A 21320-nucleotide genomic window follows, 5' to 3' on the forward strand; every position below is an offset into this window, starting at 1 on the left:
ATGACATTAAATAAAACAATGAACGTCACTTCTTGATTTTTTTTACACCAAGAAAGTCTGATATTCTGAATTACCTTAACAGTGCAGTTCTTACATCTTGAGCAGTTTGTTGCTAGAGAGACCAGAATACTGGAAGACCCCCACAGGCAGAACATGCAAACTCAACACAGGCCCCATTCTTTGTCTCCTCAGGGCCAAATTTAAGAAGTAATGCGAGGTTTAAAGTCTAAAAATACTTACTTAATTAGTCATTATTATTATTTTTATTCTGTGTAGCCCTAATCAAGACAAAGATCTACATTTTAACATTTTGACATCATTTATGATCAGACAGAAGTGTTGAAAAGCAGACGCGCGAGCCAGGCAATTTTATTACACAGTTTAATCAACACACAAAGCTCAATGAGCCTCTCAGGTAATTCAATATACAGAGGTTTGTGCAAGAAGAGTGGAGTCTCCTCGCACCCAGAGCCCAACCAGTCCCACAGCCGTTTAAGATGTTAGCTTCTAGTTTAACAATAGCAAAAAAAAAAAGAAAAGGAAAAAAAACCTTTAAAAATAAACTAAAGAGTTATGGGGGGGATAAAAACACAGGTTGAACTAAGAAAATAAATTGCTTAAATACCTGGTCCAAAACCTCCACTTTCGTGAATGAAGAATGGTCGGTGACGGGGGCGTTACAGTTGTGCGTGCGAGTGTGGTGTACAATAAGGTAAAATGTGTTAAATTCAGTATTTTTTTAAGAAAGAGACAGAGATAGAGGAAGTGTGTGAGAGAGAGAGAGAGAGAGAGAGAGAGAGAGAGAGAGAAGAGGTGCATGGGTTAAATTCAAGTCCATTCATAGAAACATTTAAGTCTACAGTGGCCATGTGCGTCCGTCCATCCTTTTTTTTATTCATTTATTTTATCGTTTTTATTTTTCCATGTTCATTATCGACATAGCCTGCGATGGTGTCTCTTTGTATAAAACACAAACAGCGTGAGTGCCCCTTTCGAGTCGCGTTAAAACGTGAAAAAAAACACTGCCTTCTCGAACCGCCCAGTCTCTACGGAAAGTATTAGCAAAACGAGAAAGCCGAGTGACAATGATCCCCCTCCGACGCTTCCCCTCCGACGCTTCCCTCCCCGAAAAACAGAAACAAAAACAAAACAAAAAACGCACGGATGATCGGGAAAGTTAACCGTGATGTAAGGGGTAGTAATAGATGCATTATTCGTTTTTTTTTAAAACTATTCTAGATGACATTATGTACAGCGTTCGGGGGGCCGGGCCGGGGGCCGCCGGAGGGTTTCGTTTTTGCTCGGGAGGGGAAAAAAAGGGGAGGCGGGCTCAAAGTAAGCGCTCCAATGGAAACCGATAAGTTCCTGTTTAAACGTTTCATTTGTTTGTCGTTATGGATATTTTTGTTTTTTTTCTCTTTACATCTCTGAAGCTGCCCCGCCCCGCCCCGCCCCCGCCCACCCGGGCCTTTGCGTCGCAGGAGGTGGTCGGCCGTGATCTTCGCTCCAGCGCTACATTGCATACTTTTGTGTCCATTCCCGAGCTATTTTGTTGTACCTGCAAAAGAAGCAGAGACGACACGGGACGTCAGTGTTTGACTTGTAATGTAATGTAAAACACACATGTAAAAAAGAACAAAAAAACATTAGTCAACGGTTGATTTGGCTTAAAACGACTACCGTATTTTCCGGACTATAAGTCGCACCCTTTTTCATAGTTTTGGTCGGGGTGCGACTTATTCTTGTATACTTATACTCCGGAGCGACTTATACGTGATATTGTTTGTTAGTTTCACACTTGCAACCGCATTTCATACTCCAGTGCGACTTATATATGTTTTTTCTTCTCCATTATGCATTTTTTGGCTGGTGCGACTTATACTCCGGAAAATACGGTAATCTAAATAAATGCGATAAATTAACTTGATAAAAACTATTGCAATTTAGAAATAAAATAATCGTTATCTGGACTATAGACTCCACAACACGCAAAGTTAAAGGTTTTATCACTAAAGACAGAGCAGGAAATGCATCAAAATGACAGGAATTTTGTAAATTAATGCGTTTTTGGCTTTTAAAAAATATTTATAAAGACAACAGATAGTTACATTTTGCATATCTTAAAAACAGTCGATTATTTGATCAATAATTCAAAATATTTCCCACTTCTACAAGATATTAAATGCATATTAAAACGGTAAAATGTGTCAAAGGTTTTCTAAACTGACAAATACACAAAGCGACAACTTAAAACTGTTCACATTTTTGGCATTAAATGTGAACAGAGTCTAAACTTGGCCCTCGTCCCGTCTCAGAGGTCAATGCAGTAGTTTTCTTTTTAAAAGATTCAGTAAAAGCAGCGACGATTCAGCAGAAAATCTGGACGCTTCTGATTAAGACGAATATCAAACATTTTACAAGAAAATAACACCAGAAAAAACTATATTTACATGGACCCTGGTTTATTACTGGATTAAGTCTTAGATAAACTCTTGATATTAATACATTTTCATATAATTGTGAATTATATCATTGGTATTGAGTTTTGAACCTTTTCCACAGCATGAAAATAGAGTTCAACACTTTACAAGGGCCAGAAACTATAATTTATGCAATATTCTTTCAATTAGTGGAGACTTTGAGACTTTATAAATATATGTCAAACCAAACAAGGACTGAAATGTGGCGACTGAAGGTTTCCAGATAAAGAACATTTACAAATGAAGCGTATTATTAGATGAAAAACAGAATTTGTTCATAATTAACACTGTGAATTAAAGATCTCACTGTCTTTATTATAAAAAGATATTTTACTTTGCCTTTTAGAGTCTGTATTGTTCAGATGATCAAACTACAATCGTTGCAGTCCTGTATTTTACACTACACTCTCCTTCGTTAAGACGGAAAGACAAACACAACTGGAATGTGGCACTTTTACAGGTTTATAAAGCCCCGTCGGCCGCGTTCGGGCATTTGAGTCGTTATGCTTAGGTTTCTGCCAAAATCCGACTCCATTAACGTCGTTTAGAGGAAAATTCAGACCAATACAGTGTAACCGATGCACACAAATGAGCCAAAAGGGGCAGTACGACGAACATTGCCACTGGAGTCGTTTTATTGGGGAACGCGCGGAAGAAAAACATCAACGTAGATGTGCAATTTGTGTTGTAAAAATCGGTTTGTAAGGGTTTTAACAATAAATAATTAGATAGACAGACAGGATATTCAGTCATATGTCCAGTTACTTTCTCCCGTCACAACACCTTTACAAAACAATGCGAAGTAAAAATGAATCCAGTGTCGAGATTTAGGTCCAAAGGGTTCAAAGGTCACATTTCGTCAACATTTGAGAAAATACCGTAAATAAACTACTAAATGAGCATCTCAGGGCACGTTTGTAGAAGTCTAAACGACATGTTCAGCAGGTTTTATGCATAAAATGACCCCCACAGAGACGAACTAAACTAATGAAATCACCTAAATCGTTTTGAATATTGTGGCGATTTACAGTATAAAGTGAAAGATGAAATCGTGACGATGAAAGCGAATCGGCTCCAGTTGTGGGATTATAGTTGTGGGATCGAGTCCATACATTGCGTTTGTCGTGGTTCTTCCAGACGTGTTCAAACTCGAGTCTGTTCGGTGAAAAATGCAGGACCGAGGCCAGAGAGCGACGCCAGACTCGATGTATGACGCTTTTCATGGACACGGTTTGGATTCTGATTTGATAAAGTGCAAGAACAAGATCTATTTTGTGCCATTTATGTTTTTACTGAAGTGTTACGCAACTGTTCCAACGTGATAATTAATGCTTTTTATCCTCCAGGACCGAAATGTCAGCACAAAACCTGATCCAAGTTCATCGAGATCGACTTTACCTCAATAACAAGACAATTTAGGTTTTTAATCTGGACGTTTTAAGACACAAATATCTTTTTTGTTTTGTTTTTTTGGGTCAGTTTTCTTTCTCAGCACATTAACGTGGAAACGAGTCTAAAAAATGAGGCAAAATTGGTATTTCTGCGCCAATTTTCAGTCATATCTACAGTAGTTTACTCAAAAGAAGTAAATAAGAAATCCAAAATGCATGTCAACAAAATTAACCTAGACATTTCAGATTTAAATGTTTTTTTTCCTTAAACTACAGGAGAAGTTTTGAATGTATATCTTTAAATGTAAGTTTAATACGAGCTGCTTGAACTTAGAACGATTCTCTCGCACATGACGAGCTTCGAGTTCGTAAAACGTGCTGTCGATTATTCATCATTAATCCGATTTGTCGTCAGTCGTTGACCTTTGTGCCGTTTATTAATGAAGAACACGACACGACGTAGCGAGGACTGAACCTTTAACCTTCTGCGTGCACGTTAAGTCAAACCGTAAAGAGCTTGCAGCAGGACTAATGTTCAAGTGACAAAAACACTGGATGAAGATGATCTGAGACTTACTTCTCCCTGTCCGTCTTGTAGATGCGGGCGATCTCGGGTACTAAGGGGTCGTCCGGGTTTGGATCACACAGCAGGGAGCAGATGGACAGGAGGACTGCGCGCACACACACACACACACACACACACACACACACACACACACACACACACACACACACACACACACACACACACACACACACACACACACACACACACACACACACAGCATTACATCACACACACACAGCATTACATCACACTTGTAACACAACCATTTAAGCTCGTTTGTGACGGCAATAAAAACGAGCTTCGAGCCGGATCTGAATCCTCGACGAGAGCGACTTTATTTGTGACGTGCGTTTCTCCTTTAGCGTCGTCCTTTCGGAGCTCGAGTCCCAACACTTTCCCCGCTATGATCTAATGAGAGTTCTGGTCCACAGCAGCCATCGTCAGGACAACGGAAAGAAACTCACGTCTTCAGAACACACATAGTTCACCTTCACTCTTCAGCATCGTTCTGAAAGGTTTCCACACGCTTAAACTAAAAGAACCACGAGCCCTCGCACAGACGACCCCTGGCGCGCGCAGACGACCCCTGGCCCCCTGGCGCGCGCAGACGACCCCTGGCCCCCTGGCGCGCGCAGACGACCCCTGGCGCGCGCAGACGACAGGGGTCGCCAGGGGAAGACCCCTGGCACAGACAACACGACCCCTGGCACAGACGACCCCTGGCACAGACGACCCCTGGCACAGACGACCCCTGGCACAGACGACCCCTCCCACAGACGACCCCTCCCACAGACGACCTTTAGCGTGTGTCGTGTGTGTGTGAGGATGACCTTTGGAGATGGTGAGCGCAGGAGACCACTGTGACCGCAGGATGTCCAGACAGATGCTGCCGTTGCTGTTGATATTTGGGTGGTATATTCTTGTGGTAAATGCAACCTGCGCACAACGGGCAGACGGCGTGAAATGAGAGCGTGAAGTGAGAACGTGAATGAAAGAGTCAGGACGAGGCAGGACTCACCTTTGGCGGTTTGAAGGGATAATCTGTGGGGAAGTGAATGGTCAAGAAGAAAACCCCATTTTGGTAAGGACTGTCGTTCTGCGGCGAGACACACACAAAGAGTTAACACAGTGTGAGAGCGGCAAAGACGACATCCTGATGCATTCTGGGTGTTTCAAAGTTAAAATCGGAGACACAAAGCGCGCGCAAGTTTGTTTTAGTGCAATAAATTAACGTGACATGATCTTACAAGTGCAATGGGGACAATTACCGTATTTTACAGATAAGTCGCACATTTTTTTCATAGTTTTGGTCGGGGTGCGACTTATACTTGTACTTACCGGGTATACTCCGGAGCGACTCATATGTGATATTATTTATTATTTTCACACTTGCCACCGCATTTCATTCTCCAGTGCAACTTACATATATATTTTTCTTCTTCTCTATTATGCATTTTTTGGCTGGTGCGACTTATACTCCGGAAAATACGGTATTTGTACTTAACTACCACAACAGTAACACAATTTATTTCTCATTGCATCACACGTTAAAGCAAAACGACGCACTGTACGACAGGCTGAGGAAGATGTCAGCCGGGTACGAGTCAGGTTTGTGGAGACGCAGCTCGCTCAGTCACGACACACGTTTTTAAGAATATACAACCTTTAATTTTTGTCCATCTGTCTTGTTTTTTCGGCTAAAAACAACAAACATGGGGCTTTAATGCCACATAAACAGTCAGAAAATTGACTTTAACATTTAGGTTTAACTTTTTTGGAGCATAGATCTAAATAACTTCTAAATCCTGTTATTTTTTAGCTCTTAAAATTGATATTGTGACCTGAGCCGTTTACATTTCTATACATTAAGACTTATGGCCGTAGAGGGACTGTCCTGACGCGAGATGAACTCAAGGCTTTGAACTTCATTCTTCACATATCGATCGCACTCATAAACTTTAATCCTCGTGCGTTTTATGTTGTAAGCAGTCGTTTAATTCATTTACATCGTCGTCGGGCTGCGCAATGTGGAAAATACTGCAGTACGGCCGTTAATACTGCAACGACTATAACTGTCACGAGCTTTTAATTTACTTTTAACGCGATCATTTCAGCTACGTTAAAACTAAAATGTACAAGCGTCCAACTGTCAAAATAAAAACTGAACAAAGAACAAGACTGTCGAGGCCAATTTAGAACAGACAAACAAATAGATTCAGTCCCCCTGCGTTTGCTCTTAACCACCATCTTAAACTACATTACCCAGAATGCTTCAGGCGAACACTTTGTCGGATACTTACGGGTCCCATTATTGTGGCTTGCCAGTGAAACACTAGAAGAGAAAGAACACAAACACAAAACACTGTCATATCCTTCAAACTTCACTTGACGGACACAGAGCGAACGGTTCGGCGTCGGAGAAAAAGGCGTCGCTTCCTGTGGCTATGACGACGAAGCGGCGAAACAAAAGACTCGGCGCTGGGACAGGAAGCGAGACGAGACGCAGAAGTATCTGCGGGTCAAATCTATGACAACACAGGAGGAGAGAGTCGCAGGAGCGCTTTTTGAAAGAAACGTCCAAATGTGAGAGCCACAAATGAACCTCATCCACAAACGGATGGAGTTTGTAAGCTCGCTTTGCAACTGGCGACGAGCGAGTCTTAGGAGTGGAAGAACAAGCTGAATTCATTAAAGTTGTGGTAAAAACTTGTCCTGGACTTAAGAGCTTTGATATTGTATAGCAGGGCTCAGATGAAGGATTTTCACTTGTATAGCGGCGCTGCTAAACAATCAGTTAATTTTTCGAAATTTGTATAGCAATTTCATAATTGCATAGCAAAACACGAAAGTCAATATTTTCCATTGATATAACATGATTATTTATTTAAAATGTATTTGTAAACATTCTATTTAAAAACAAATTAACTTGAACACTTTAAACATTTTTTCTTTAAATAAAACAGAAAACTTGCAAATAAAATTGTGTTGATTAATTTGTCCAACAACTAAAGTCAGATGGCCTTATTTACAACTTTCTTCCATATCATCATCAATCGGATGACTATTTGCAGGAGTCTCATTTACATTAATTAATTGTCATTACACTCACAAAAATAAAGGTTGCTGTGGTGTTTCCATCATGGTGTATTTTATGCGTTATTCAAATTGTACCGCTCTATTTGACGTTCCATTCCATTTTTCGTTTTGCTATTTGATGACTGTCCCTAAGTACTCTCATCACCGCTCCGGCTGCACATTTGATGACGGTCCCTAAGCACTCGTCTCGGCTCCGGCTGCACATTCGGATCAGTGTAATTCCCTGCGCCCAAAATACGCATCTGATTGTTAAAACCAAGGTTGTGTCACTTGGCAGAGTAAATATGAGTGTTTGGCAGTGAATGATCTGCAAAGACTTTTGCGTTTAGGAGCTATTGACCTCGGAAGTCTGAATCTGACGCAAACTTTACCGCACGTGGCTCCTCCCACTTTCTGACTCGCGATCTGAGCAGCAGCGTGACTCGTCATGACAACACAGTGTCCACATGTGTCATGCTGTTATTGACGATCGACTGACGAGTGATCAGTAGTTTTAGGCGCTTTGGTTATACAATTGAACACACATTTTTGTATCGCAAAAGCTGCGATACAAAAGCACTTTATGACGAATGCATCTTATGAAAGAAATTGCGTAGCATTTTGCGATGCGATACCGCTTATTCTGAACCCTGTATAGTAATAATTATGGAGGACTAAAAATGACTTCAAATAGAAAAGAATAAATAAAAGAATGTAGGGATAAATGCAATTATAAACAAAAAAATAATGATAATTTTAATAGCTTTTAAACACAAAAGCCCACATTTTCAGCGTAAAAAGTTTTTAAAAGAAAAAAGTATTAGCTACAGATATTTATGAATGTGTCCATTCTTAAATAGCCACATTTATTCTTTCATTTATTTATTATTTTCTACATTTATACTTGTGTATTCATTTATATTTGTCATTTTTTGTCCTATATGACTTTTGGCATTTCCAGCCAATAAACGTAAAAGGAACACATTAAATTGCATTCGTTCTAAAGTCGTTTGTTGGATTAAAAAAATGTGAAAACACCAGAAAATTGTCTTGAGATGTTTCCATAAAATCACAATGTTGCATCTGTAAAACAATGAACAAGTAAAAAACGTTTTGTCTCATTCAGATAAAGTAACGAGGGTTTAACGATCCTCGAGGAAATATCTAAAGGCCATTTCTGTTGCGATTACATGCAATTTATATTTTGAGTCAAGTTCACATTTTATTCAAATTGTCTCCGTAAATGTCTTGTTGATGTGAGAATGTGAACGAGCCACAAAATCAACCAAATATCACTTTATATTCCCGTGTTTATGACATTATTACTATACATGTCTGAGTTTGAATTACAGACGATGCACGACAACAATGACAATATTTTCCAGTTTTCATCGTGGACCCAAAGCTACGACTTTGATCATTTAGCTCACAATATAAGACTACAAAGCGATAATCGTGACATGTTTAGAAGAAAACGTTTTTTTTTAGTTCAATTAAAAGAAATGACAATTTTAGACTAAAAATGAAGTCCTTTCTGCTCCGCTTTTCCTCACAAGTATAAACCTGAACGTAACGTGCGTTATTATCTTGACGTTTATGTCAAATTGTTCAGAAAGTTAAGATAAGATAAGATAAGATATTCCTTTATTGTCCCACATGGGGAAATTTCATTGGTGCAACGCAGGTAGAGACAGAGGTAGATACAGAAGAACAGATCACTTAAAGGAAGTCTGACAAACACTTTCAGTAGAAGATCTCTTATAAACAAATAAAAACTCCCATAGACAAATAAATACCATTGCATGTGATCACGACAGTAATTGCACATGAATTAAGAAGAACTGAGTTAAGAAGAACATTAAGGATTTGACTGCGAATACCGTATTTTTCGGACCAGTTTTTCATAGTTTGGGTCGGGATGAGACTTATATGTGATATTATTTGCCATTTTCACACTTGCAACCGCATGTCAAACTCCAGTGCGACTTTGTTTTTTCTTCTTCTCTATTATGCATTTTTTGGCTGGTGCGACTTATACTTCGGAAAATACGGTAATCATGGAATCTCGATAACACACTTGGTCTATATTATTAAGGAGCCTTCTTCATTCATCATTTTTCAACCTGTATTTGGTTAAAAAATGCATTCAAACAGTCTCAATGTACAACACAATGGTTTGAGCTCTCCACTGATCAGAAAGGACCGCTGCTTATATAGACGCCGCCGTTTTCTTATCCATCGTACGTTGTGGCAGTGAAATGGAGCAGGAGGACGTCTGTGCCCGGGTTTGAGCTGCTAACGTGCGACGCCGTCTGTTCTCACGGCTCTTTTAATAGCCGCATACCTTCGATCCCACTCAACAGCCGCGTGATAAAACCGCCGCTCGACACATCACGACCAGCCGCTCGCCGATATCACGCCGCGGCGCTGGAGGCGTCTGAACGGCGTCGCTCCGCACACGTCCATCATGCGTCGGTAATACTGAAGACCACTTTCAACTGTGGGTCAAGGATTGTTGGTTTGCATCTTAAAAATCAGAGCTGCAAAATATGTGGCGATCTAAAGCTCAGTTCGACCAAATGGTGAAGACGGCGGTTATTATTATTATGATTATTATTATTATTTCTGTGGGATTCTGGGGTTTGTGTTTCAGACTTTTTATGATCCTTCTTTAGTCTCTCAGATGTTAATGCTCCTGAAGCTCCCGGACGGGTTTGAAATGTGCACTTTGGACACAATTCTACAATTAAAAGATGAAGCGCAATGCTATTATTATGATTAATTTTGTTTTTATTAGAAATTGTATTTATTTTTATTTTTTTTAGTGATAATATTATTAAAATGTTTTGCCACTTCTAAATCGTTCAATCACATGTTGATCCCCTGTAAATTTAGACTAAACCTGGTCCAGTCCTGGTCCAGTCCTGGTCCAGTCCTGGTCCAGTCCTGGTCCAGTCCTGGTCCAGTCTTGGTAAATCTTGGATTTTGCCTGGTTTAGTGGTGATTATTGGCGCTATAGTTAAAAGTTTAGACCTGTAAAAGTAAACATGACATGTTATGTTGTCAAAATAAAATAAATTAAATGACAATATATTGAAAAAAAACCCTAGCCCTGGTTAAATCTAAGCCCACGAGTCGCTTTATGGCCGACAGCTGATCCCAGTGACCTCTGAACATGAAACGACGTCATTTAAAAATCATCCAAGAGAAAAAAAAAAAGTGAAATTCTGTCCGTGATGGTTTTGGTTTTGTTTAGGTCCTTCAGCTGTTTTCAAATGTTTCCGCTGCTGAACCGATCAGAACAGCATTAGAATATGAGATTATGGCAGAAACAATGGCCTAAAAGTAACAGGTTAAAGTTAAATGTTTGTCCCTTGCAGTTAACAGAACGGTCATATTATTAACTCTATGGGGCAAACCTATATTTGTTTATTACTCTCTGTGAAAGCAGAAGTGAAAGCTGTGTGGAAGATTACACTTTATAAAAGCTGTGAACTCTGATAAACTGAGATTTAATGGTGGTTTTACTAAAATAGAACGTCTCTTTGATAAGAGAAGGACACAGTTGACTTGTGAATACTTATTAACTTTCACGTTTATTTATCACAGAAGCTTTAGTTGATAAAAAACAGGGCTGACTGTCCTTGGATCACACTTTATTGTAATATTCAAACTCTTTCACCTGATGCTTCTTCCTAAGCCTGGAGAATCAATAAGTCATATTTACAGTTCAGGTGGAGATGTTTCTGAAACCAAAAACACCTGAGAACACTTTAAATGGAACAAAATGTAAAGATCCAAAGACCAGGCTGGTGTCATTTCAACCCTGAATTAAAAATAACATGTTTTAATAAAAGGTTTCCTCAAAGTTATTGGCCATTTTGTGATTTAACTAACCAGAGTTTAAGTTTAATGTGCCTGTGGTGATCGCAACACATTTAATTTTGCACTACTGATTAGGCTGAGCAAAATAATATGTCTGTTTGCCGTAACCCGACCGACCCAGTATAAAACTAGCCGACTGAAAAAACAATATCAGCATTTTGTTAAAAAAAAAACACCAAATTCTTTTATCTTTCCTGTAACGCCGTGTAGAATAATTTTATAGCGCTGGTAAACCTATTTTTCATCCCAAGGGACAAATAACGCATTGCGCAACACACACGCGTCTTCATTTTCGGTCCTCCATATGCTTCTGTATCAAACAGACAAGAGGGAACTTATATTGACTTTAACATGTTGATTTGGCTCCGGCAGCACCACTGCCATGGCCACCGCTCATATAATTCTGCTTCATTTAAATTTGACTTCTGGGTGGGAAACACGCCCAGCAGCGTCATCACAACAAACATGACGGCGCCCGTGTCCCCCGCATGTTCCCACCGCTCGCTTTCGCTACCAAAATAAAGGATAACAACATACAAAAGGTCGATTGAAATATCTTAAAATCGGGAGATTTAATACAATACAATACAATCTACAGCTCATATATTTGTACTGCATTTTGAAACTGTTTGTGTATAAACTTACTGTCATCTCCTACTGGTCCTGCCGAACACTGGGCTGGAGGATCCCGTGCCAAATCATTTAACTCCTAAAACACACAAAAAAACACAAAAAAGTTACAATTTCAATTCTAAATGCAAAGTAAATAAATACCTTTCCTTCTATAAACTACTCAGAGTTCCACATACAGTCTTCCATTCTGGTGTAATCCAAGTGCACAGCTGATAAAAAACCCCAAAGTGGAACAAGTGATACGCAACACATGCGAGTATAAATGTCAAATATTACAATTGATCAAAACTCTGATTACAGCTTAAATATGTTTACTTTCATAGAGTTATTGCAATACCACAAGCACGAAAAGCATAATTTGTCGTACACATTTCTGGCCTGCTTATTTTTTAGACTATAGAAGGAAAAAGATAACATAGTCTCCTCTGCTCATGGGAAACCACTTGCTATGTTTGCATGCACACAAACATCCGATAACAATTACATTTCTAGAGTTCAAACGACATGCTGAACCGCAATATCTGATGTGGATGTTCTGAGGGACCGTGATCACAAATAAATCATTTTACACACATCAGATTTGGCATTTGACACACAATTTAACCTCTCGAAACCTGACCGTCTTCAGTGACGTGCCAGACGTAATAATAAACAAATAGAAAATATATAAATATAATGTCCTGGTGTAACACTGGTTGAACACTACACTTTTCTTCAGTTATGACAGATTATCAGAAGACAAGATGGATGTCACCACAATAACGCTTGAATAAATCTTGACTTAATGACACATTAGTTTGTAAAATTGTGTTTACAGAGTGGTTTTGATGCATGATAGCACGGTTAGCTCCGTTTAGCCCCGGTGCAGTTCTGATGCAAACATTAGCTTAGCATTTAGCATTCCGGCTTCATTTACACGAGTAAACGCTTGGTTATCACATCACAACACGACACAAATATTCATAAACGCGGGGATATTTATAAAAGCGATCAGGAAAAGCCCCAATAGAAGTAAACGCGGAGTATATGACAATGACAGTCAAACATAAAGCGACCCGTGGGGCCTGTGTGAAAAAAAGAAAAAACACGACACAGAGCTAGCTTTGTTACGAGCTTGTTCTTGTCAAGGATTATGGTAAACAACAAAACATTTAATAAACAGTCAGGCACGAGCATAAAACCTCACGACGCGTAATTAAAACCTACAAAAATATTCAAAAGATCCGACAAAAAGGCATTCCCTGCAAATTTATATAACCTGTAAATATTGTACTACGTCATGCATATTTATATAAGTAAAAGACAATGTCATGACAAAGTATAAAAATCAAAATGAATAAGAGAAAGGGAGTTTTTATATGATGACAGTTTGGCTTTACGATACTGCCCGACCATTAGGCTAGCTCCGATGCTAACAGTTAGCGTTAGCTCATCTGCAAGCCGTTAAATCTGTTCAATTCAATGTCACTATTGAGCAAGATACGGCGTGTAGAGTGATGAAAAATCCACGTGATAACACGCTACTGCTCAAACGCGTTGGGGTTAAACACGAGTTTAATCAACGCTTAATCTGGGGGGAAATCTGTAGCTAAAACCGCGTTAGCAAACCAACGCAGAGACGTTAGCCGCTACATGCTAACGGTTCATTGATGGCACACGCATTGGCGATGACATGTACTTTATGCCGAACCGCCGGGGGGTACGCGGCTGGTCTTAAACAGTGGTTTAGTATCGTTTTAGCGGCGTGTCGTGTCGTTTCGTAGCCGCTCGGTGAAACGCAGAACGCGGATAGGTGTTGTGACGAACTCCGCATCCCGAGCGAAACGCGTGAGGAGCTGCAGAAGTCACGGCCGCCGCTGTCAAACTAACGAAGCAGCAGCAGCATCCGACGCAAATGGAGCAGTGTGTGAGGGCATCTGGCAGAAAACCAATGCTTTAGGAACAGATTAAGTACTGCTGGGACGTATAGTTGTTGCGATCTGTTATTTTAAGAGAACGAGAACAAAAGTACAGTTCATGCTCATTATTATTATAGTCACTAGGGATCTGCAACAAAACAAATACTACAATACAAGATAAATACTAATTGAACTAGGGCTGCAACTAACAATCGGTTTGATGAGCAATACGTCTAGAAATTATTCTTTCAATTAATCAAATCGTTGTTTAGAACTCGAAATGCCAGTAAAGAACTAAATTCGACCGAGATGAAGTTACGGCGGTGGAGTTTATTTACAGACAAACCCCATTTATGGGTCAAAAACAGTAAATGTACTGGTTTCATATGAAGTCATTCTTTTGAAGTAATTCTTGCTTTGTCCTGAGTCATAAAACCTCTTCTCTCAGCACTCGGCATGTCTTGGGAGTAAACGATTAATCGATGACTACATTAGCTGATGATTATCTCGATAAATCGATCAGTTGCGATTCATCAATTCACTCGTTTCTGCCCGATAGCGAACAGCAGTAAAAATGTAGATTAAAATGCACTGTCACTCCACCCGAAACTCGCAGCTTTCTCCTTTGTTGTTGTGCATGTCGCATAGTGTTAGATAAAATAATTAAGTCAACTAATTATAAATGTAAGAGACCATCGGCTGATTAATCAATAAAGAACTGCAGCCTTAAAGCACAGACGTTCACACAGCCAAATTATTCTGCTACATTAAATAAATCAAAGACAAATTTGGGGGGAAATGCTCATCTAATCAGATTGTTTTTATCTCTTTATTCTGAGCCAAAGCGATCGCCTGTCAATTTAAGAGCATTATTTTGGCCATTTGCCCTTAATATTGACAAACTGTACCAGTATATTTGGCCCCGGTTATAACAAAGTGGATGAATTATTTAATAAACACGACAACAAAACTAGGCATTCGACTCGGCCCAAACGACGAAATTAAGTTAATAATAAAGTCAAAGTTACTGGGTTCAACTTCAAGTACTACTTTTGTAAAGAATCTGTCACATACAATGATTAGCACATGGCATTTTGGTTTCACTCGGTGTTTATGACAGCGCCACGAGCATAAAGTACGGTTTCTAACTGCAGATTGTGTGTTTTGTCAGACTCTGTGGGTGAAACACAGACACCGTGGAGCCGCTGTAGTCTCCTCCATTACCGGGAAACACTGCACATCGAGGCAGTCCATGTGTGACAAAGTAAACAGTCAGGTCACAAGGGATTAAGGGATCACATCGTTGCTAAAGGAGAAACTGTAAGAGTGACACGACGCGAATATTTGAAAATAAACTGTAATATGTTTTAAAAATGCGAACATAGTGTCATATAAACGCGCGACTTAGTGAAAATCTGGCGGATTTGACGGAGCGCGTCTTTCTGACAGGGGGTGCAGAATTTGTCACAACATCGGCGCATTGCTCGCTGTCGTCACTCGCCTCTCAGACCCGTTAGCTGCGCGGAGAAATCCTAGCGTTGGCCGTTTTTCTGCACGTATATTTTAAACATTGCCCCGTAACTCGCGGGGCTGCCGAACGGGCGAGCCGCGCGCGGGGAGGGAGAACCCCGAAAATCCCGGTGGGAATCCGCGAAACCCCGGGCCTCGCCGCTCACTTCCTTACCTTGTGAATTCTTTTGAGAGCCATTGTTGTGCTAGCGGTTCTGTCAGGGAAAGCGTGCGGGTAAAATGGCGACTCTGCTCCGAACCGTCCTCTTGCTTTTCCGATGCCGTCTGCGCGCGTTTCATAGACCGGGGGCGGCGTTGCTCTTCCGACTGCGGGGGCCCTGCGGCGAACGAACCCGGGAGCCACCGAGAGGGGACAAAAGCTCGAGGCGAAACCGAAAGAAGAAGGTTAGACCCGCGGTCCTTCCTCCTGCTGCAGCGGCGACCGAACCAAATCACTGCGCTGAAGCTCCGCCAGCGTCAGAGCGATGGAGGCCGCGAACATCCGCCCGGGCTCCTCCACAATAAAAGCTGCGGGGGGGCTTCATGGGCGACCGCTCGTTTGGGTGGTCGTGCGCAGACGTGTAGACCCCCTTGTACCACGTATTTATCTAGAGAATCGTGTCCCACTTTGAAGATACAACACAAAAGGACACAAACACACACACAGAGAGAGAGAGAGAGAGAGAACATGCAAAAAAACATCTTCCTGAACGCGTACTTCGGAGTCATTGTGACATTTGGGCCAACGTTTGTTAAGTTTGTCCAGGTCTGATCCATCTTCTTCCGCTTGTCCAGGGCGGGGTCGCGGGGGCAGCAGTCAAAGCAAGGGACTCCCAGACTTCCCCCTCCCCAGACACTTCCTCCAACTCCTCCTGAGACAGTTTTAGGTCCTACTTTTTCATTGATGTCACAGTGAGATTGCCATAGAACTAGGGCCAAAACAAGTGAATGGATAAAAATTAACTAGTTTGTTTATTGAAAGGATAATCGAACATTCATTATCTGTGTTTCAGCTTCCTGCTTTTGCCCATTCTTGTTTCAAACTGTGTGTGTGTGTGTGTGTGTGTGTGTGTGTGTGTGTGTGTGCGTGTATGTGTGTGTGTGTGTGTGCGTGTGTGTGTGTGCGTGTGTGTGTGTGTGTGTGTGTGTGCGTGTATGTGTGTGTGTGTGTGTGTGCGTGTATGTGTGTGTGTGTGTGTGTGTGTGTGTGTGCGTGTATGTGTGTGTGTGTGTGCGTGTGCGTGTATGTGTGTGTGTGCGTGTGAGAGAGCGAGAGGAGGTTCCATGACTCAGACAGAGCAGGAATGTTATCAAAAAGCCTCAGGAAACATGTCAAATTCATGTTTTTGAAACTTTTTTTTGTCAAGTAACAGCATCAGGATTGCCACAAGCGATATCTCTTTATCCCATTGAAATCGCCTTTTGAAATCTAAACAACTATTCCATTAATCATCCCTATGTTTTTGTCCCTATTCATGAGTTTCAGAGGTCATATTTTCAAAATGTTACGTCTTTTGAATGGGGAAAAGGTCATCTTAAAGTGTATACGATAAGAGAACCTTTATTTGTCCCATGAGGAAACGTTTCAGAGCACAGTATGACCCACACACGAACTTGTCTGGAGACTTGTCCCCGGTGCAGGGCCCGGGCTCGGGACGCACCTCCAGGTCTTGATCCAGGACCTAGTTCAGTGCTGCAGGTTTAGTCCGCTGTGCAGCCTGAGAGGGAGTGACACCTGGAGGACACCATCCAGTCCAGACACTGAAAGACATGAGTGAGACCCGAGCCCTGACCACCATGTCCTCTGCTCTCTGCTGGTCCCAGGAACGCAACTTACACTGAAAAACTGAAGACAAACACAGTACGGTAACACGGGCTGCAGATGTTTTTGATACAAGCCTATTTTTAATCATTACAAATACAAAACTTTAATATCACTTTAATGTAACTGATTATTAGCCAATTAGATTCCAAATTAGATTAATATTCACAATATCATTCTATAATTATTCAACAACCCATTATAATGTGTATTTTATTCATTTGTTTATTCAACACTGATTGCGACTTTGGTTACAGTTACAGTTCCTTCTTTAAAATCAATGGCATTTCTGCCCAGTGAACTGACTTGAATCCCTATTTAAAAAATAACAGTTATGATTTTGAAGCGTACCCTTTTGGGCTGTTGTTTCTTGTGACCGGAGGTAAAGAAGTTATATTAAATTACACCAGACTTTACATCTCTCAAATTAAATCTGTTTTACTGAATTAGGCCTGCACTGGCCTGTTTAATTTTGAAACACAAACAACAGAAACCGGATGCGCTTTTATTGGCACTGCTTGGCCCTAAAGCAGTGACTGCGCATGCGCAATTCACACGACTGGCAAAGCACGCTGATGACGTAGTGCTGCAGCTGGCACTAGTGTGGTCCTGCAGGTTCCAGTCCGACCACATGGCGGTGCTAGAGAGTCAACTACAGGCTGTACACGCTGTATCACACTCAGGCCAGGGACAGTGAATGGAAAATTACTCTCTTAAGTCTTACACGAGGGGCCCACATTTTGTCATGGGGGTCTGCCACCTGCTTGTCTCCATGGAGACGGTCTTGCTGGTTTTTAGATTCTAGAATGTGATGATGTCATAACCTTAGACGGAGGCATGAGTCAGAATTCCACCCCTATTGATTATATTTTACTTTGCTGTGAAATATCTAAAAGGTAAATTCATCATTTTTTTTATCCAACAATTTTTATCAGTGACGAGAATTATTAACTTATTGTATTATAACAAAAATCTGCATTTTAACTGGAGTCATTTTAGCTGCCCCATCGGTATTAAACATTGGCTGTAGAATGTTGTGATGTCATCTGAAACCCAGAAATCGTTTTGCCTGGAAGTGTTACACAATACAGTGTTACACATTATAGCATTATACAATATAGTGTCACACATTACACCTTTACGCGGTGCACCTTTACGCGGTGCACCTTTACGCGGCGCACCTTTACGCGGCGCACCTTTACGCGGCGCACCTTTACGCGGCGCACCTTTACGCGGCGCACCTTTAGGCAGAGCACCTTTACGCAGAGCACCTTTAGGCAGAGCACCTTTAGGCAGAGCACCTTTACGCGGCGCACCTTTACGCGGCGCACCTTTAGGCAGAGCACCTTTACGCGGTGCACCTTTACGCGGCGCACCTTTACGCGGCGCACCTTTACGCGGCGCACCTTTACGCGGCGCACCTTTACGCGGCGCACCTTTACGCGGCGCACCTTTACGCGGTGCACCTTTACGCGGTGCACCTTTACGCGGCGCACCTTTACGCGGCGCACCTTTAGGCAGAGCACCTTTACGCGGCGCACCTTTACGCGGCGCACCTTTAGGCAGAGCACCTTTACGCGGCGCACCTTTAGGCAGAGCACCTTTACGCGGCGCACCTTTACGCAGAGCACCTTTAGGCAGAGCACCTTTACGCGGCGCACCTTTACGCAGAGCACCTTTAGGCAGAGCACCTTTACGCGGCGCACCTTTAGGCAGAGCACCTTTACGCGGCGCACCTTTACGCAGAGCACCTTTAGGTAGAGCACCTTTACGCGGCGCACCTTTACGCAGAGCACCTTTAGGCAGAGCACCTTTACGCGGCGCATCTTTAGGCAGAGCACCTTTACATCTCGCTTGTATTCTGTGCGTAAATGGTTTGGGCCTCAAAGCTCTGCAGCATCCAAACTCGTTTGGTGTTTCCCTGTCTGAAGTGCAGTCACGTGACCACCTGTCAACTCACTGTACCGCGCGCCCTCACGCCCACGCACGCGCTCGGGTTGTTTAAAGGGGAAGCCCTGTGATCAATGCCTCCACAGGAGGGCGCTATGGCTCCAGCGCGCGCCAGTGTTTTCCCCTTTGCGCACGTGCATTTGCAGAGGTTTATCCAGCCGCGCGGACCGAGACATCAGGGGTCGGCCTCGTTCAGCTCCAAGGCGTGTTCCCCATCACCCTCACGCGGGACAGCCCACCACCCACCGCGCACACCCCTCCTCCTCCTTCAAGCCTATCTGAAGAGGAGCGTGCCACAGCCGCCCGTCCACACTGCCCGCAGCAGCGCGCCACCGGCAGGTTTCCCCGACAGCGCAGCGCGGAGCCTGTACCGAGTGATGCCCCTTCCACCGCGGCCGCGCCACTGCCAACAACCACCGCCACTGCGACGGCCCGCTGCACCGGAGGAGCCCGCGGCGTCCCGGCGACCACGCGCGTCCTGAACGAGCGACCCACGGGAAGAGAGACACGCGAGGCGGAGGCTGCAGGAGGAGGCGAGGAGAGCCCCCCTGGTCCCCCCCTCTGTGGTCAGGATGTCCGACTGCGCCTCAAGTCCAGCCGACCGGGTGACCAAATGTACGCATGCCAAAAAATGCAACAACACCAGCACACGTCTCGTTTTGGTTTTGTTTGCATCCCCGTTTTGCACAAATGCCCGTCTTTTCCGTCGCGGTCGCCCTCCCGCTGCAGCACGTAGAATAATGTATGGATATAGATTAGATACACCATCCTCACGCGCGACACCCACGGGCTCCTGGATCTGCTTTCATTCTCATCTGGTTGTAGAGTCGAGTTTATGGATTTAAACGAGGCTCAATTCTTCATTATTGTGACATGACGTTACCAGAAGATATGAAGAATATTTCTGACACATAAGACAAGTTTAACATGTATGGCAAAGAGTAGGCTGGATGCTTACAACCATTAATAGAAGCTTGCGCCTGCGTGCGCTTTACGGGGAGCGCAGTGAGGGGGAGAAGGGGGAGGAGGGGGAGGATGAAGGGGGTCGCGTGATACGCCATAATCAGGGTCTTCCCTCGCTCCTGTGTCCTCTGCATGAGGCATTTCCCCGTCTTATACCGCGGGGAGGACGTGCTGCTCCTCTCTGCGCTCGTATGTTGAGCCGAGGCGTTTCCCCCCCCTCCTCTGGCGCATGAACCCCGTTTGCGCGCGCGTCCCCTAGCGGCGGCTGCGGGGATCGCCTAATACCTACGGGGGGAGAGAGCGATAGCAACGAGCAGCAGCGGGGAGGGAGCGAGAGAGGGACACTCCAGCATCTCGACCCAATGAAACATCCAGCACAGTGACGATGACAGCGAAAGGCAGACATAAAGGTAAAGAATGCTCGTGCGTCATGGCGGAATGTGTTGTCTTTGTCGCGCGTTTGTGGAGGATGCGCGCCGCTCGAGGAGCGGGATGCTGAGGATGCTGAGGATGCTGAGGATGCGGAGGATGCTGACGGGGGGGCAGACTTAAGGGCTTTACGCCTCGCTCCTCGCGCCGTATCCCCGGGCGTACGTCACGTTTGTGGTCGTGGGATACGTCCAGCAATGGTGGCCCACATTGGCGATCTATTTTTAAGTCTCTGTGTAGCTTATTGATTGGTGTGAAAAGCGCTTCCCCCGGGGGCAACTTTGCGAGGGCCGTGCGCGCTCCCCCCCCCGGTGTGTTGTATGTAAATCATGGCGACCGCCGGCCCGGACGCCGCGTCTGCGAGTCCGGGCCGGTTCACACACGGAGGCCCGGGTGTCAAGAGAGCGAGCGCGGTCTTTTCCGGCGCGTCCACGCACGGAAAGGTCTCCCTGGCTCCCCCCCCCCCCCCCCCCCCCCCCTGTGAGCGAGACAAAATGGAGCTGAGTGTGATGCGTGCGTGTGCGTCTCACATGAGCGCGTTTCTGGGGTTTGCGGGGCCAGATATTGTGCGTTCGAGGAGTGATGAGGCAAGACGCGACGTGGATGGAGCTGGCAGAGTGAGGATGGAGCTGGCAGAGTGAGGATGGAGCTGGCAGAGTGAGGATGGAGCTGGCAGAGTGAGGATGGAGCTGGCAGAGTGAGGATGGATGGAGAGGT

At 43.5% G+C, this 21320-nt stretch overlaps 2 protein-coding genes across 2 annotated transcripts in view; one reads left to right on the forward strand and one right to left on the reverse strand.

The window, feature by feature from the left end:
- Nucleotides 1-364: 364 nt before the first annotated feature.
- On the reverse strand, nucleotides 365-15766 carry ube2d2 (ubiquitin-conjugating enzyme E2D 2 (UBC4/5 homolog, yeast)). Its single transcript, XM_072436144.1, has 7 exons — nucleotides 15615-15766; nucleotides 12045-12108; nucleotides 6740-6771; nucleotides 5458-5535; nucleotides 5270-5375; nucleotides 4449-4542; nucleotides 365-1558 (listed from the first exon to the last, which is right to left on the reverse strand). The coding sequence occupies exons 1-7, from the start codon at nucleotides 15636-15638 to the stop codon at nucleotides 1513-1515; spliced, it is 444 nt and encodes a 147-aa protein (XP_072292245.1). The 5' UTR covers nucleotides 15639-15766; the 3' UTR covers nucleotides 365-1512.
- A 3929-nt stretch (nucleotides 15767-19695) lies between these two features.
- LOC140350571 (protein phosphatase 3 catalytic subunit alpha-like) overlaps nucleotides 19696-21320 on the forward strand; it is a 61847-nt gene continuing 60222 nt past the window's right edge. Inside the window, exon 1 of the mRNA XM_072436145.1 lies at nucleotides 19696-19826. Within this exon, the coding sequence (XP_072292246.1) occupies nucleotides 19784-19826 (43 nt within the window). The 5' untranslated portion in view covers nucleotides 19696-19783. The remainder of the gene's footprint in view (nucleotides 19827-21320) is intronic.

Source organism: Eucyclogobius newberryi, unplaced genomic scaffold, assembly GCF_026437365.1.
Source record: "Eucyclogobius newberryi isolate DKJ021-1_F unplaced genomic scaffold, fEucNew1.0.hap1 SCAF_73, whole genome shotgun sequence".
Lineage (NCBI taxonomy): Eukaryota > Metazoa > Chordata > Actinopteri > Gobiiformes > Gobiidae > Eucyclogobius > Eucyclogobius newberryi.